Source organism: Staurois parvus, unplaced genomic scaffold, assembly GCF_062004578.1.
Source record: "Staurois parvus isolate SC_StPar_1 unplaced genomic scaffold, SC_StPar_1.0 ptg001122l, whole genome shotgun sequence".
Taxonomy (NCBI): Eukaryota; Metazoa; Chordata; class Amphibia; order Anura; family Ranidae; genus Staurois; species Staurois parvus.
In genome coordinates, this window is record NW_028318918.1 from 277,501 (window position 1) to 291,632 (window position 14,132).

Here is a 14,132-nt window from a genome sequence, read left to right on the forward strand (position 1 = left end):
AAAATTAGTTTTGAATTTGACCCGTGTATGGCCTGCATAAGTCTATGGGTGACATCATCGGCCAGGATCTGCAGCCGTTGTCTGGGATCTCTCCTCTGTACTGAAGTTGGCCGCTGGGGTGATCAGGTGACAGGAGTGCCATCTGCATAGGTAAGTATATCTAGGCAAGTATAGACATCTTTCCTTTGCAGGGTAGTTAGAATAGTTAGTAGTTAGTAATAATTAGTAATACTAAATGTATAGTTAGTATTTGACTGGACTTCTTTAAATTCCAGGTTGTCAGTTCTTAGATGTGTTGGCTGCAAAAATTATTTTCCCCAAAGTACAGGTGAAACTCGAAAAATTAGAATATCGTGCAAAAGTTCATTTATTTCAGTAATGCAACTTAAAAGGTGAAACTAATATATGAGACTCATTACATGCAAAGCAAGATAGTTCCAGCCGTGATTTGTCATCATTGTGATGATTATGGCTTACAGCTCATGAAAACCCCAAATCCACAATCTCAGAAAATTCAGCAGGTCATCCCTGCTGCTTGTGCACCTTTTTCTTCCACACTTTTCCCTTCCACATTACTTTCTATTAATGTGCTTTGATACAGCACTTTGGGAACATCCAACTTCTTTTGCAATTACCTTTTGAGGCTTTCCTTCCTTATGGAGGGTGTCAATGATGGTTTTCTGCACAACTGTCAGGTCAGCAGTCAGCATGATTGTGATTCCTACTGAACCAGACTGAGAGACCATTTAAAGGCTCAGGAACCCTTTGCAAGTGTTATGGCTTAATTAGCTGATTAGAGTGGGACACTTTGAGCCGAGAATATTCCACCTTTTCACAATATTCTCATTTTCTGATAGCTTCCATTCTATGCCGCATTGAGGCAGTAATTGCTGCAAAAGGGGCCCAAACCAAGTACTGAGTACATATGCATGCTTCTACTTTTCAGAGGTCCGATATTGTTCTATGTACAATCCTTGTTTTATTGATTGCATGGAATATTCTCATTTTCTGAGATTGTGGATTTGGGGTTTTCATGAGCTGTAAGCCATAATCATCACAATGATGACAAATCACGGCTTGAACTATCTTGCTTTGCATGTAATGAGTCTATCTCATATATTAGTTTCACCTTGTAAGTTGCATTACTGAAATAAATGAACTTTTGCACGATTTTCTAATTTTTCGAGTTTCACCTGTGCATACAAAGTTTTTTTTTCTTTAAACAGTTACGCAATAAAAAGATCATTTATATCCAGATGATGTTTTTTTACATGCAAAAACCAAGACAAAACAAAAAAATAAATAAAAGCATAAACAAGACCGGGACAATTTCTGTTTACCTTGAGTTTGTAGATCTTTTCCTCCAGTGGCTCTAATTCTGTTGGTATATTTTGCTCTTCATACAACCAGACTTCAAATAATTCAATAAACTTCTCTGCATTCTTTATACTGTCAGCAGTAGAGGAAACTGTAACCTTCCTTTATTGGATATGAACACAAAACAGGTATAAGAACACAGATTGTCACTAAAAACTGAAGAAAAGGAAGAACAGTATTTTGTGTTCCTAACGGTTATGGTCCAACCTGCCCTGAAAACAACAATTGCAATGTGTTTGCTATGGGTGACACTTTCACATGTGTAGCCCCACACACTAATTAGGCTGCTGGGCTAAGTTTGGTTTTTGGCTTCCCTGCAGTCAGTAGAGCAGTGTTTTTGTCTGGTCGGGGTTTCCTAGCTGGGTGTTTGATTTCTCTCACCTGCTTATGAGAAGATTCCAGAGTATAGGGCAGAGACAAATGGCCAGCATGAACATATATCATGCCCTAGAATTCCCTGGAAGGTAGGTGGCATCCAGAAGGTGGCTGGGGAAGTGATGGATGTTTCAGAAGCCTTTCCAGAGTGTTCTTTCCTCTCCAGGAAGGGTTCCAGTTCTCCTGGGACTGTTGCCCCTAGGACCGAGCTACTGAGACGAGAGATTGCAGTCTGGGCTTCAGCAGGAACTGTGCTGAGGGCCAGGAGAAGATTGCTAGTGGATTTTGCAAGAGGGCACTGCCTTGACGTCCCGGTCTGAAGAAGGATCTTATCTCCCTCATTGAGGATCTACCCGTGGATGCTGGGTGGCAGACAGCTCCTGAGGAATTGTGAGTAAAGTGCGGTGCACAACTTTTGCCATCAGATTGAAACTTTCCAAATTAAAACTTCCAAAAGGAAAATTCCAAAATTATTCTCGTACGTGAACAGAACTAAATATTTTCATTTAATGTATACGGGTTTTGTATGAGGAAATTCGGATGCAAAAGACTGCGCACATGATCAGAAATAAACATAAAGAAACAAATTTTAGTTTGAGAATTTTTCACACAATTAGCACCATCCTTGGGTTCAACTTGCTGTGAAACATCGAGGAAAGCCAGACGCTCGCTTGCCCGATTTTCTTATAGTACCATGCTTAAGACCTGATTATGGATTGTAGCATGTTCCTGCTCATGTAAGGATTTTCTGCTAAGATGATTGGCCTCCCAATGATTGCAATTATTATTTTGGAGTATCCTGTGACCCTAAACCCCTCTCTTGTTCAAGTTCTTCAGCAATTCTAAAAGGACATCCCCTAAGTCCAGGGATGCTCAACCTGTGGCCCTCAGAACCCTCAGATGTGGCCCTTTATCTCAAACCAGGGAAGAGCACTTCTATTATATCCTGCGGGTTTTATGGGCTTTCACAAAGTGAACCACACACGCAAGATATTATAGCAGTCTATGGCAAAGCACAACTAACCTGCAGGAGCACTGCGCTGCACTCACGGCACAGGTAAACTACAGCAAATCATTATGAAAGCAGCCTTGCTGGGGGCTCAGGACAGAAAAGGCTCATTTACATTTGCTGTTTGGGGGGCAAAAAAACTGCATAGTTGAGATGTGTTTTTACCACACACCCCCAACCACTGGTGTGGCATCAGGGCTCACAGTGGCAATCCTGTCCCATGCTGCAGGGGACCCATGCAGCCTCCTTGTCACATTCTGTTTTACACTTGGACAGGAAGGGGGGGGCAGAATATACAAGAAGCAATCTTCTCCATTTTCTTCCTGCAACCACTGAAATCCGGCATCTCCTCCTCTCCCTCCCGCAGCATTCAGCGGCTGCAGGAGGAAAATGTTCATTATGCTATTCAAAATAAAAAATGATAAATTCTGAGCCATTTCCTTTCATTGTGGTCTGCGACTGATTACCAAATCACTTAAGTGGTCCTTTGCTCTTGAGGAGGTTGAGCACCCCTGCCCTAGACTGAGCCTGTATTGTCGGTGTGCATGGAACTGTGCTTATGGCTGGCAGCCTATGTTCTAGTAAAGGAAACCTGGGTATATTCTCAGCGGCCCCCTAGGGGTCAGCACTACATGTGCTTTCAAAGAGCTCATACTCTCCTGTATTCTAGCACTGCTGCCTAGACAGCCACATTACCTGACAGACATTTCAGGAAAGCGGAGGACACTTCACTACCTTGTCACCAATGCCTTATCTTCCTACTTCGGGAGACACACACAATGAGCACGGGCTGCAACCAAGATGGCTCCTCCATCATCTGCCACATATACTGCCTGGCAAACAGGGGAAGGCGGCTCCCCTGCACCTCCTGGAGAACCTCAGGTGTAAGACAACCAGCTCTCCTATCTCTCTTGCTTGAGCTACGTTCTCTGAACCAGAGGACATTAGAGGACATAACCATGCAATCCCTACCAAAGCAGACATTATACAAACGCCAAAGTGGAAAGCCTATTTACCATGAGATAGACAGCCTCAAGGAGGGAACCACATAAAATGGAGCCAGGCTGTAGAGACTATACATGATGTAATGTTGCAAACTACAGAACACCCAAGACCAAATCACCGAAACATGATCAAAACTTTGATACCTAGCTCATGAACTCTACATGTGCGCATACTAAAACCCCAGACAGAACACAATGACATGGATAAATGAGTACCTCATGGGACTCGAATGCTTACTGTGATGCACCATACTATACAATCTTAGAACTCGGCTGAAACTTTAACATGACGCAAAACATTAAATTAGAGGTACACAGTTAGTCTGACTGAAAAAAGACAAAAGTCCATCCAGTTCAACCATAGAAAAAAAAAAGTTATATAAAAAAGATGGCCAGGACACCCTATGACTAAGAGAACTTGCTCGAAACGCGTCAGGGTCGGGCTGTAGCTGTTTTGACGCCTTACCGCCGGCACCACAAGGGGTCATGGCGGCAGCTTGCAATCAGTCAGTAATCTATTTTATTTGCTTTCTTGCTGTATACACACCCATTGTGTGGAATAAACATCCTAAGGCAATATTGCACTACTGGCCTCCTCTGTTGTTTCGTTCTGAGCTCCTGTGGGAGCCAGGAACATCCGCAGAGTGGTTACCATTTGGGAAGGCTAAGTGCAAACCGTGGTATAGCGAAGGAGGCATTGACCAGATCTGACCAGACCTTTTTAATGAGATGTCTGATGTCCTTATTATATCATACAAATGCGCAAAAAGGTTGCGTATCTGGTGAGTGCGCAATCTACACTTTAATTGTCTCACCTTATCCACAATCTGTGACTTTTGGATACCAGAAGATCATTTGAGATCTCGTTCACGCCTGCACTCTGGACTTATGTTTTAGACACAGTGTTTTCTTTCACGTTTATATTGGCCACATATTTTAGTAGCACATACATAGATGCACAGTGTCACTTTATATATTTGTGTGCACTTTCTTACATGTTTATATATGTATTTATTTATTGGTTTTAACAGCGCTGCACATTTATGTTTTTTATAATCCTATACCCACAGTTGATCCAGAGGATCCAGACAGAGGGTCAAGAGTCATGCAGCCTCATAGGATAATCAGAGCGGAATAAAAACTCTCCTACAAACTTAACCCTTTCTCTGCTGGACACAGATGGAAGTCACAAGACTGCTATATACTGCTGATGAGAAAAGGTATTTAGCAGTTTATATTTACTAAAATTATTGCATTTCCATGTTCTGTGTACTGTGGGAAACCAGATATAGTGAATGCGGGGTCCGGGGAGACCGGATATAGTGAATGCGGGGTCCGGGGAGACCGGATATAGTGAATGCGGGGTCCGGGGAGCCCGGATATAGTGAATGCGGGGTCCGGGGAGACCGGATATAGTGAATGCGGGGTCCGGGGAGACCGGATATAGTGAATGCGGGGTCCGGGGAGACCGGATATAGTGAATGCGGGGTCCGGGGAGACCGGATATAGTGAATGCGGGGTCCGGGGAGACCGGATATAGTGAATGCGGGGTCCGGGGAGACCGGATATAGTGAATGCGGGGTCCGGGGAGACCGGATATAGTGAATGCGGGGTCCGGGGAGACCGGATATAGTGAATGCGGGGTCCGGGGAGACCGGATATAGTGAATGCGGGGTCCGGGGAGACCGGATATAGTGAATGCGGGGTCCGGGGAGACCGGATATAGTGAATGCGGGGTCCGGGGAGACCGGATATAGTGAATGCGGGGTCCGGGGAGACCGGATATAGTGAATGCGGGGTCCGGGGAGACCGGCTATAGTGAATGCAGGGTCCGGAGAGAGCGGCTATAGTGAATGCAGGGTCCGGAGAGAGCGGCTATAGTGAATGCAGGGTCCGGAGAGAGCGGCTATAGTGAATGCAGGGTCCGGAGAGAGCGGCTATAGTGAATGCAGGGTCCGGGGAGAGCGGCTATAGTGAATGCAGGGTCCGGGGAGAGCGGATATAGTGAATGCAGGGTCCGGGGAGAGCGGATATAGTGAATGCAGGGTCCGGGGAGAGCGGATATAGTGAATGCAGGGTCCGGGGAGAGCGGATATAGTGAATGCAGGGTCCGGGGAGAGCGGATATAGTGAATGCAGGGTCCGGGGAGAGCGGATATAGTGAATGCAGGGTCCGGGGAGAGCGGATATAGTGAATGCGGGGTCCGGGGAGAGCGGATATAGTGAATGCGGGGTCCGGGGAGAGCGGATATAGTGAATGCGGGGTCCGGGGAGAGCGGATATAGTGAATGCGGGGTCCGGGGAGAGCGGATATAGTGAATGCGGGGTCCGGGGAGAGCGGATATAGTGAATGCGGGGTCCGGGGAGAGCGGATATAGTGAATGCGGGGTCCGGGGAGAGCGGATATAGTGAATGCGGGGTCCGGGGAGAGCGGATATAGTGAATGCGGGGTCCGGGGAGAGCGGATATAGTGAATGCGGGGTCCGGGGAGAGCGGATATAGTGAATGCGGGGTCCGGGGAGAGCGGATATAGTGAATGCGGGGTCCGGGGAGAGCGGATATAGTGAATGCGGGGTCCGGGGAGAGCGGATATAGTGAATGCAGGGTCCGGGGAGAGCGGATATAGTGAATGCAGGGTCCAGGGAGAGCAGATATAGTGAATGCAGGGTCCGGGGAGACCGGATATAGTGAATGCAGGGTCCGGGGAGACCGGATAACAGTGAATGCAGGGTCCGGAGAGAGCGGCTATAGTGAATGCAGGGTCCGGAGAGAGCGGCTATAGTGAATGCAGGGTCCGGAGAGAGCGGCTATAGTGAATGCAGGGTCCGGGGAGAGCGGATATAGTGAATGCAGGGTCCGGGGAGAGCGGATATAGTGAATGCAGGGTCCGGGGAGAGCGGATATAGTGAATGCAGGGTCCGGGGAGAGCGGATATAGTGAATGCAGGGTCCGGGGAGAGCGGATATAGTGAATGCAGGGTCCGGGGAGAGCGGATATAGTGAATGCAGGGTCCGGGGAGAGCGGATATAGTGAATGCAGGGTCCGGGGAGAGCGGATATAGTGAATTCAGGGTCCGGGGAGAGCGGATATAGTGAATGCAGGGTCCGGGGAGAGCGGATATAGTGAATGCAGGGTCCGGGGAGAGCGGATATAGTGAATGCAGGGTCCGGGGAGAGCGGATATAGTGAATGCAGGGTCCGGGGAGAGCGGATATAGTGAATGCAGGGTCCGGGGAGAGCGGATATAGTGAATGCAGGGTCCGGGGAGAGCGGATATAGTGAATGCAGGGTCCGGGGAGAGCGGATATAGTGAATGCAGGGTCCGGGGAGAGCGGATATAGTGAATTCAGGGTCCGGGGAGAGCGGATATAGTGAATGCAGGGTCCGGGGAGAGCGGATATAGTGAATGCGGGGTCCGGGGAGAGCGGATATAGTGAATGCGGGGTCCGGGGAGAGCGGATATAGTGAATGCGGGGTCCGGGGAGAGCGGATATAGTGAATGCGGGGTCCGGGGAGAGCGGATATAGTGAATGCGGGGTCCGGGGAGAGCGGATATAGTGAATGCAGGGTCCGGGGAGAGCGGATATAGTGAATGCGGGGTCCGGGGAGAGCGGATATAGTGAATGCGGGGTCCGGGGAGAGCGGATATAGTGAATGCGGGGTCCGGGGAGAGCGGATATAGTGAATGCAGGGTCCGGGGAGAGCGGATATAGTGAATGCAGGGTCCAGGGAGAGCAGATATAGTGAATGCAGGGTCCGGGGAGACCGGATATAGTGAATGCAGGGTCCGGGGAGACCGGATAACAGTGAATGCAGGGTCCAGAGAGACCAGATATAGTAAAGGCAGGGTCCAGAGAGAGCAGATATAATGAATGTAGGGTTCTGGGTTTAGTAACACTAAGCCCCACAGATCATGGAAGTAAATAATATATATGCTAGGCTGAGACAGGCTGTATAAAATCTTCCTTACAGCTCTTACACAGTAAGACTACATCTGTAAGATATGCCTGCTGGAGCTTTTATACTTGGGTACACACCATGAATTTTGTTAAACCAGCTGGCTGAACAAAAAAAAAAAACAAAAAAAAAACAAAACTAGCAGATTCCTGCATCCACACAAGAGACGAAGATGCAGAAAGCCCTCTCCTTCCTTGGTCCTGTTATATTCTGAGGGCAGAGACTCCTTGAACGGTTTTCTAGCAGGACAATCACCAAAAGACAATCTAACAATCGGTTTCTGTCAAACAGGGAGGGAGCCACGTGCAAACTTACTACTTACTGCTATTTTCAAGTGAGATTCTTCAAAACAGGTAGTTCCGTAATGCCCAAGACTGACATTTTTTGCTTCGGGGGAGCACTGATGGGATGCGCAATTAGTATTATCAAACACTTCCTGCCTATAACAGATCAATTTGGGGCACTTCCAGAACATACACAAGGGGTGGGCAGTGCAGTGCGAGGAAAACTGGTGGCAGAGTCTGTGTCAGGTTGGCTCTTAGAGCATAAAAGCAAGTCTGGCAGAGACCCTGCTACTATCCCTCTCTGGAGCACATGGCTCATCCATTCCGACCAGACCAAAAGTGTGGGAGAATGTCAACAATGCACAATCTACGAACAAGTTGGCCAGTTGGAATGGGGATTTCTGTTATGAAAAGGTATTTACTTGGCAGTACATTGACTGGATTTTTTAAACAAAAGAACTCTTCTATTCCCTTATTCCCCCTTAATCTTAACACATTACAGAAAACAATAGATTCTATTTACTGATAAAGCATTCCTGTTTTGTTGCTATGTATTTCTAGGCTTATTTAATAAACAGTGCAGCTAGGTAAGAAGCGCACTGCCGTAGCAAACTATAAAGATTCAAATATACCTAAAGACAAAACTATTTTCTTTTTTAGTTTTGGATAGAGTGAAGATGGATTAGAGCCCCTATTAGGTTTTTATTGCCGTCTGTGCCCCCGTTAGTTAGATTCACCCTCTCGATTTGTCCTGTTTAGCAATATCTTTGAAAGAAAACAAATACGCCAAATTTTGGGTTGTCCCCAGAAAAGGAAGGGAAATTTTCCAATGGGGACTCTAGTTCTGGAGACCTGGGGTCGCCAAGGATTTCCCTTAATTTGCAGAGATTTTCCTCTCACTTCTTGTTTGACTATGGGACAGGACGTGAAGGTTAATCTCTCCAATGGGACACAGATGGTAACAAATATACTGACAGGGGTGGGTGTGTGATTCAGGCAGAGACTGAGGGGGTGAGGTGGGGGGTTGGGCTCCGTTTCCTCCACCCCCCTCTTCCAATCCCTCCACTGGCTTCCGATTGCGCAACGGATCAAATTCAAAATCCTAACACTGACGTACAAAGCTGTCCACCATACTGCCCCGAACTACATCACTGACCTAATATCCAAGTACCACCCAACACGCACACTCCGCTCCTCACAAGACCTCCTTCTCTCTAGTTCCCTGGTCTCCTCCTCCCATGCCCGCCTCAAGGACTTCTCCAGGGTGTCACCCATCCTCTGGAACTCCCTGCCCCAACCCGTCAGATTATCACCTACTCTCCTCTCCTTTAGGCGCACCCTGAAAACCCATCTCTTCAGGGAAGCCTACACCACCCCCTGCTAACTTGCCGACCTCCTCCACTCTTCCTACCACTCCATCCCCCACAGCTATCTCCTCCTGTACCACTATCCCCTCCCTCCTAGATTGTAAGCTCCAAAGATCAGGGCCCTCAATCCCCTCATGTTTTGCATTGTATTGGTATTGTTCTGTCACATGTTCTGTCCCCCTTTGTAATGTACAGAGCTGAGCGAACTATTGGCGCTTTATAAATACTGTATAATAATAATAACCCTCCCTTATGCAGGCCATACATGGGTCCAATTCTGAATTAATTTTCTTTTGAAAATCGGAAATGTTGTGCGTTTGGTAATCCTTTGGTGCCACCATTGATTTCGAAATTCAACCAACGAAGCCTTCAGTTTTTCCTCATGTTGCTACAAAAAAGAATTTTCGTGGCCAAACATGTTCTTTTCTTTCCAGGTCACAGCTTTATATTTCTTGCACGATTCTCCCATCACCGATTCAAAGTTTGTTTTTAAAAAAATTTCCAATATGACCGATCACTCAAATTCGATGGTCACATGAAAACCGTCCGTTTCTGTGACCCACTAATGGTGCGAAATTCGAAAAAAAATTCTTAGAAAAGATTTTCGAAAGCAAATTCTTTTAGAATTCAACCCGTGTATGGCCGGCTTTACACTATCCATAATGAAAGAAAACGTTTTGCCTACAGTTCTATTTTAACTCGCTGAAGTCAGAGCAGCACAACATGGATAGTGATTGCTGGCTGCGGGTTACTACACTTTGCTCTTGGCTTTCTGCATTGTTATACCGAATAATGGCATTAGTCTGTACTTCAGAAACAATATTGAGATAATAGAAACATGGCACTCACTTTCCTTTTCTTGAATATCTTTCACCATGCTTTAGAATCAACTAAAAAAAAAAAAAAAAAAAAAACAGTTAACACGCTCTGCTTTTTCGTATACTGTATAAAATGTCTATAGAACATTTCATTCCTCTGGAAAAATGAAAATCAAGACCTTATTCCTCATGGTATACAAGACCTGTATTCCTTCTCTCATGCAGTGCTAATTGTCCACATCTCCTCACGGAAGCACATGTGAAGCAAATAGCAAACTTCTTTCATGGCGGTTCACACCTGAACGTAGTGCGGCATTTCCAGCACTGTGTTCAGAATGCATTGCAGTTGCGATCTTCAGCGACTGCCAATCATAAGCTAATGAAACCCCAAACGCAGGTCACAAATGCAGTGTATTTGCCTGCATGGGCTCGGTTTTCAGAGCGTTTCCAAAAGTAGTGTGGTGTGGTGCGATTTCAGCCCATTGAACATGCACAGAATTGCATGTCCATTGTACAGGAACGCACTGTGTCCCAGTGTGAACCGGCCCTCAAGCCTCATGCACATGGACATGCTTTTGCAGTGTGTTTTGGATCAATGTCCATCTGTACTGTGAAGCGCCGTCCAATCAACTTTGCTGCATTTGGCTGACTCTGGGCTGACAGTATATCTGTAAACACTGCAGAACTCATCCGGCTGCTTCTGTCACATCATCAATAAACACCAATGACCTAGTGCCACCGGAAGCCATGCATGTCCATGCCATCACACTGCCTCCACCATGTTTTACAGATAACATTGTGTACTTTGGATCATGAGCTGTTCCAAGCCTTCCCCACACTTTTTTCTTCCCGTCATTCTGGTACAGATCAATCTTAGTTTCCTCGCCCAAAGAATGCTTTTCCAGAACTGGTCTGGCTTTTTTAGATGTTTTTTGGTAAAGTCTAATCTGGCTTTTCTATTCTTCAGGCTTATGAATGGTTTGCACCTTGTGGTGAACCTTCTGTATTTGCTCTCGTGAAGTCTTCTCTTGATTATAGACTTTGACAATGATACGCCCACCTCCTGGAGAGTGTCCTTCACTTGTCTGGATGTTGTGAATGGGTTTTTCTTTACCATAGAGAGGATCCTGCGATCATCCACCACTGTTGTCTTCCATGGACGTTCATGGCAAGCAAGCTGCTTGCTCTGGGGGCACTTGGCAAGAGGGAGGGGCCAGGGGCGCCAGCGAGAGTAACCGAGGATGATCGGGACTGCTCTGTGCAAAACCACTTAAAATACAAAAACACTTAAAAATACTGAGCGAAACACCTGATGTACATGATCACATAGGCTAAAATTAAACTGCATTAAGAGGCATAAAAAAAACTCAAAAACAAAAAACATGCTGCATGCCTGTATAAACAGTTTTTTACATCTGTATGCATGAGGCCAATACTAATTGAAACTCTTATTTGTTAAAACAATTATGACAAACTTTGGATTTATCCCAAATAGTAATGAACTGCAGAATATGTTGTTACTATTAAGCAAGTAGCAATAAAAAAAAAGCAAACACAAAAAAAACTTCTTCCTCTTACAAAAAAACAAGTCCATGCATAATCTATCCATACATTTTAACATACTCAAGGGGGCCTGTCATAGCAGAAATAGGCAGGCTGCCATTGTTGTCCTTATTTTTAAAAACGTCAGTTGCTTGGCTGTCGTAGCGCCTCAGAAGGCTGGTCAGTATGAAGCCATGAAGCAGCGAGCGCAGTCAGAAATTCCGAATATGAATTGTTAGTACTCAAAATATTGAAGCCACTGAATCCGCATGACAGCCAGGCAGCGAGCAATTTAAGGTCAGGTCAGCAAAGGCAGCCTATGTATTTACCTCATGGCACAGTAACTTTAATTTGCAAAAAAAAAAAAAACAAATTAAAATAAAGCACTTACCTTTTCCCTGTTTCCCACACGGTGCAATAGGTCATCTGTAGTATAAATACACACAATACTGAACATCCACAGAAGCATTAAAGATAAAGAAGTAGAAAATAAGCTATTAACCAGAATGCAGATGGAAATAATATATTCCATTTTCCAGGTTAGGTGGGCAGTGACCTGTATATTACCACACAGTCCTCTTATACAACTCCAGAGAAAGACCATCAATGAGCACAAAAACACAAAAAGGAGACTGGACTTAACCAGATGCATCGTTATCAGCTAGAACCAGATTTCTGCAATATCCTTCAAAGAAATAAAAAATGGTTATATGGGCATATATTCTACAGTTCTGGCCCAAAGTCTTCCAGTGGCGATGCACATGATGTATCTCCAAACGCACATCTTCTTCAATCCAACAGATCCATTTAGGTTTTTACAGGGCAGTATGCGTTCTGTAAGTAAACATATCACCAGAAAGATGCACAGCATAGTTCTGTGCCTTGCTCTCCCCCAGAGTACGAGGTATTCTGCTAGTAGCCAATACTAGATCTTCCAGGTCTGTGCTTGTAGATACCAAATGCCTGTACTCCCATCTACAAATACTTTCTCTCGCTCTGTTTAGATTTTAAGATCACGACATTGTCACATTCCATTCCTCAAGTGACACATTTTACAGTTCTTTCTCCCTCACTAAACTGCCATCTATTCCATCAATGTTGCGGAGCCAGAAAATCAAGAATGTTTTGGCTGAAGATCGCAGATTGTGCTGGAGGGAGAGAACAGCTAAGAGTGGGTTGGTCACTACTCTCTGCCAATATAAATCACTACAAAAACTAAAAGTGTAAAACTAAAGCAGAGCTCTGGTCTTAAAGCAGGGTTCCACTCACGCTGTAAAAAAATAAAAGTCAGCAGCTACAAAAACTGTAGCTGCTGACTTTTAAAAAAACAGCCACTTACCTGTCCCACGATCCCGCGTTGCCCCTGCCGCAGCCCGTTTCACTGGCTGTCCTGTATTCCAGGAGACCGGCATCTTCAGTGTGGGCACCTGGCTGTGACAGCTTGCGGCTTCACAGCCGGGTGCCTACTGCACATGCATGAGTAGCGTGTGCGCTGCGCTTCCTGAATGGCCCCGACGTCTTCTGGGATCTGTCACGTGTCCCTCAAGACTTCGGGGAGGAAGGGTAGGAGGACAACTTCTGTTTCCGATCCCTTAGGCAATCACAGCAGAAGTAGGAGCGGGTACCTGTCAAATTCGGGTACCCGTCCCCCCCCCCCCACATTCCCCAAAGGTGCCAATCCTTAATGGGGAGCGGGAGACCAATCTTTAAAGCGGAACTTCCCCTTTTGGGTGGAACTCCGCTTTAACAAGAACAAAAAACAACAGAATTGGATCAGGAAAAATGTATTGAATCATGGTCGCCATTTTCCTTCGGATTAGAAATGCTCTATTGAGAGTCGGAAGAGGAGAGCTGTTCATATATAGGCAAATGCAATGACTAGACATTTAGGAACTGTAACAAAAAGTAGTTTATATTTTTTTTTTTTTGCGAATTGCTTTGGTTTTGCTATTTGTGAAGGGATTGATGCTGCTCAACTGACCCCAAGAACCCAATGTTGAGGAATGGCCTGAGCCATCATACTGGCCACTCCCTCTGATGCATTTCACCCCACCCACCCACCCACCAGGGTTTGGTCACAGAGGTAGTGACTATAGGTTTTACTATATGGACATTTAAGACATCAAAAGCGTTTAGCATACTTTTGTATTCTTTTTTACTCTTTTACTGCTAAAACTTTAATAAAAACGATTGAAAACGAAAATTGTTTAAACAGAGTTTTTCTATAAAAAAAGGATACCCTCACTTTCTGGATACAAGATGGGATTTTTGAACCCGCCTTAAAATCCCCTTTTATGAGGGACACAGCCATTCACATTTGGGTTATACTGCCACCTACAGGAGGACTGGACACAAATAAAAAAACAACAATAGGCCTGACCAGGATAAGCCCTCTTAACAC

The 14,132-nt window shown here is 45.5% G+C and overlaps 1 protein-coding gene across 2 annotated transcripts in view; it reads right to left on the bottom strand.

The window, feature by feature from the left end:
• The window catches only part of LOC149440045 (plectin-like), a 28,032-nt gene extending 15,278 nt beyond the window's left edge, over positions 1 to 12,754 (bottom strand). Inside the window, exons 1-3 of one of the 2 annotated variants that reach the window (XM_089658986.1) lie at positions 12,123 to 12,754; positions 10,221 to 10,261; positions 1,341 to 1,479 (exon numbers count right to left, since the gene is read on the bottom strand). In XM_089658986.1, coding sequence (XP_089515112.1) covers positions 1,341 to 1,479; positions 10,221 to 10,261; positions 12,123 to 12,383 — 441 coding nt within the window. In that variant the 5' untranslated portion in view covers positions 12,384 to 12,754. The remainder of the gene's footprint in view (positions 1 to 1,340; positions 1,480 to 10,220; positions 10,262 to 12,122) is intronic. The other variant, XM_089658987.1, reaches the window with a different exon arrangement.
• Positions 12,755 to 14,132: the final 1,378 nt, after the last annotated feature.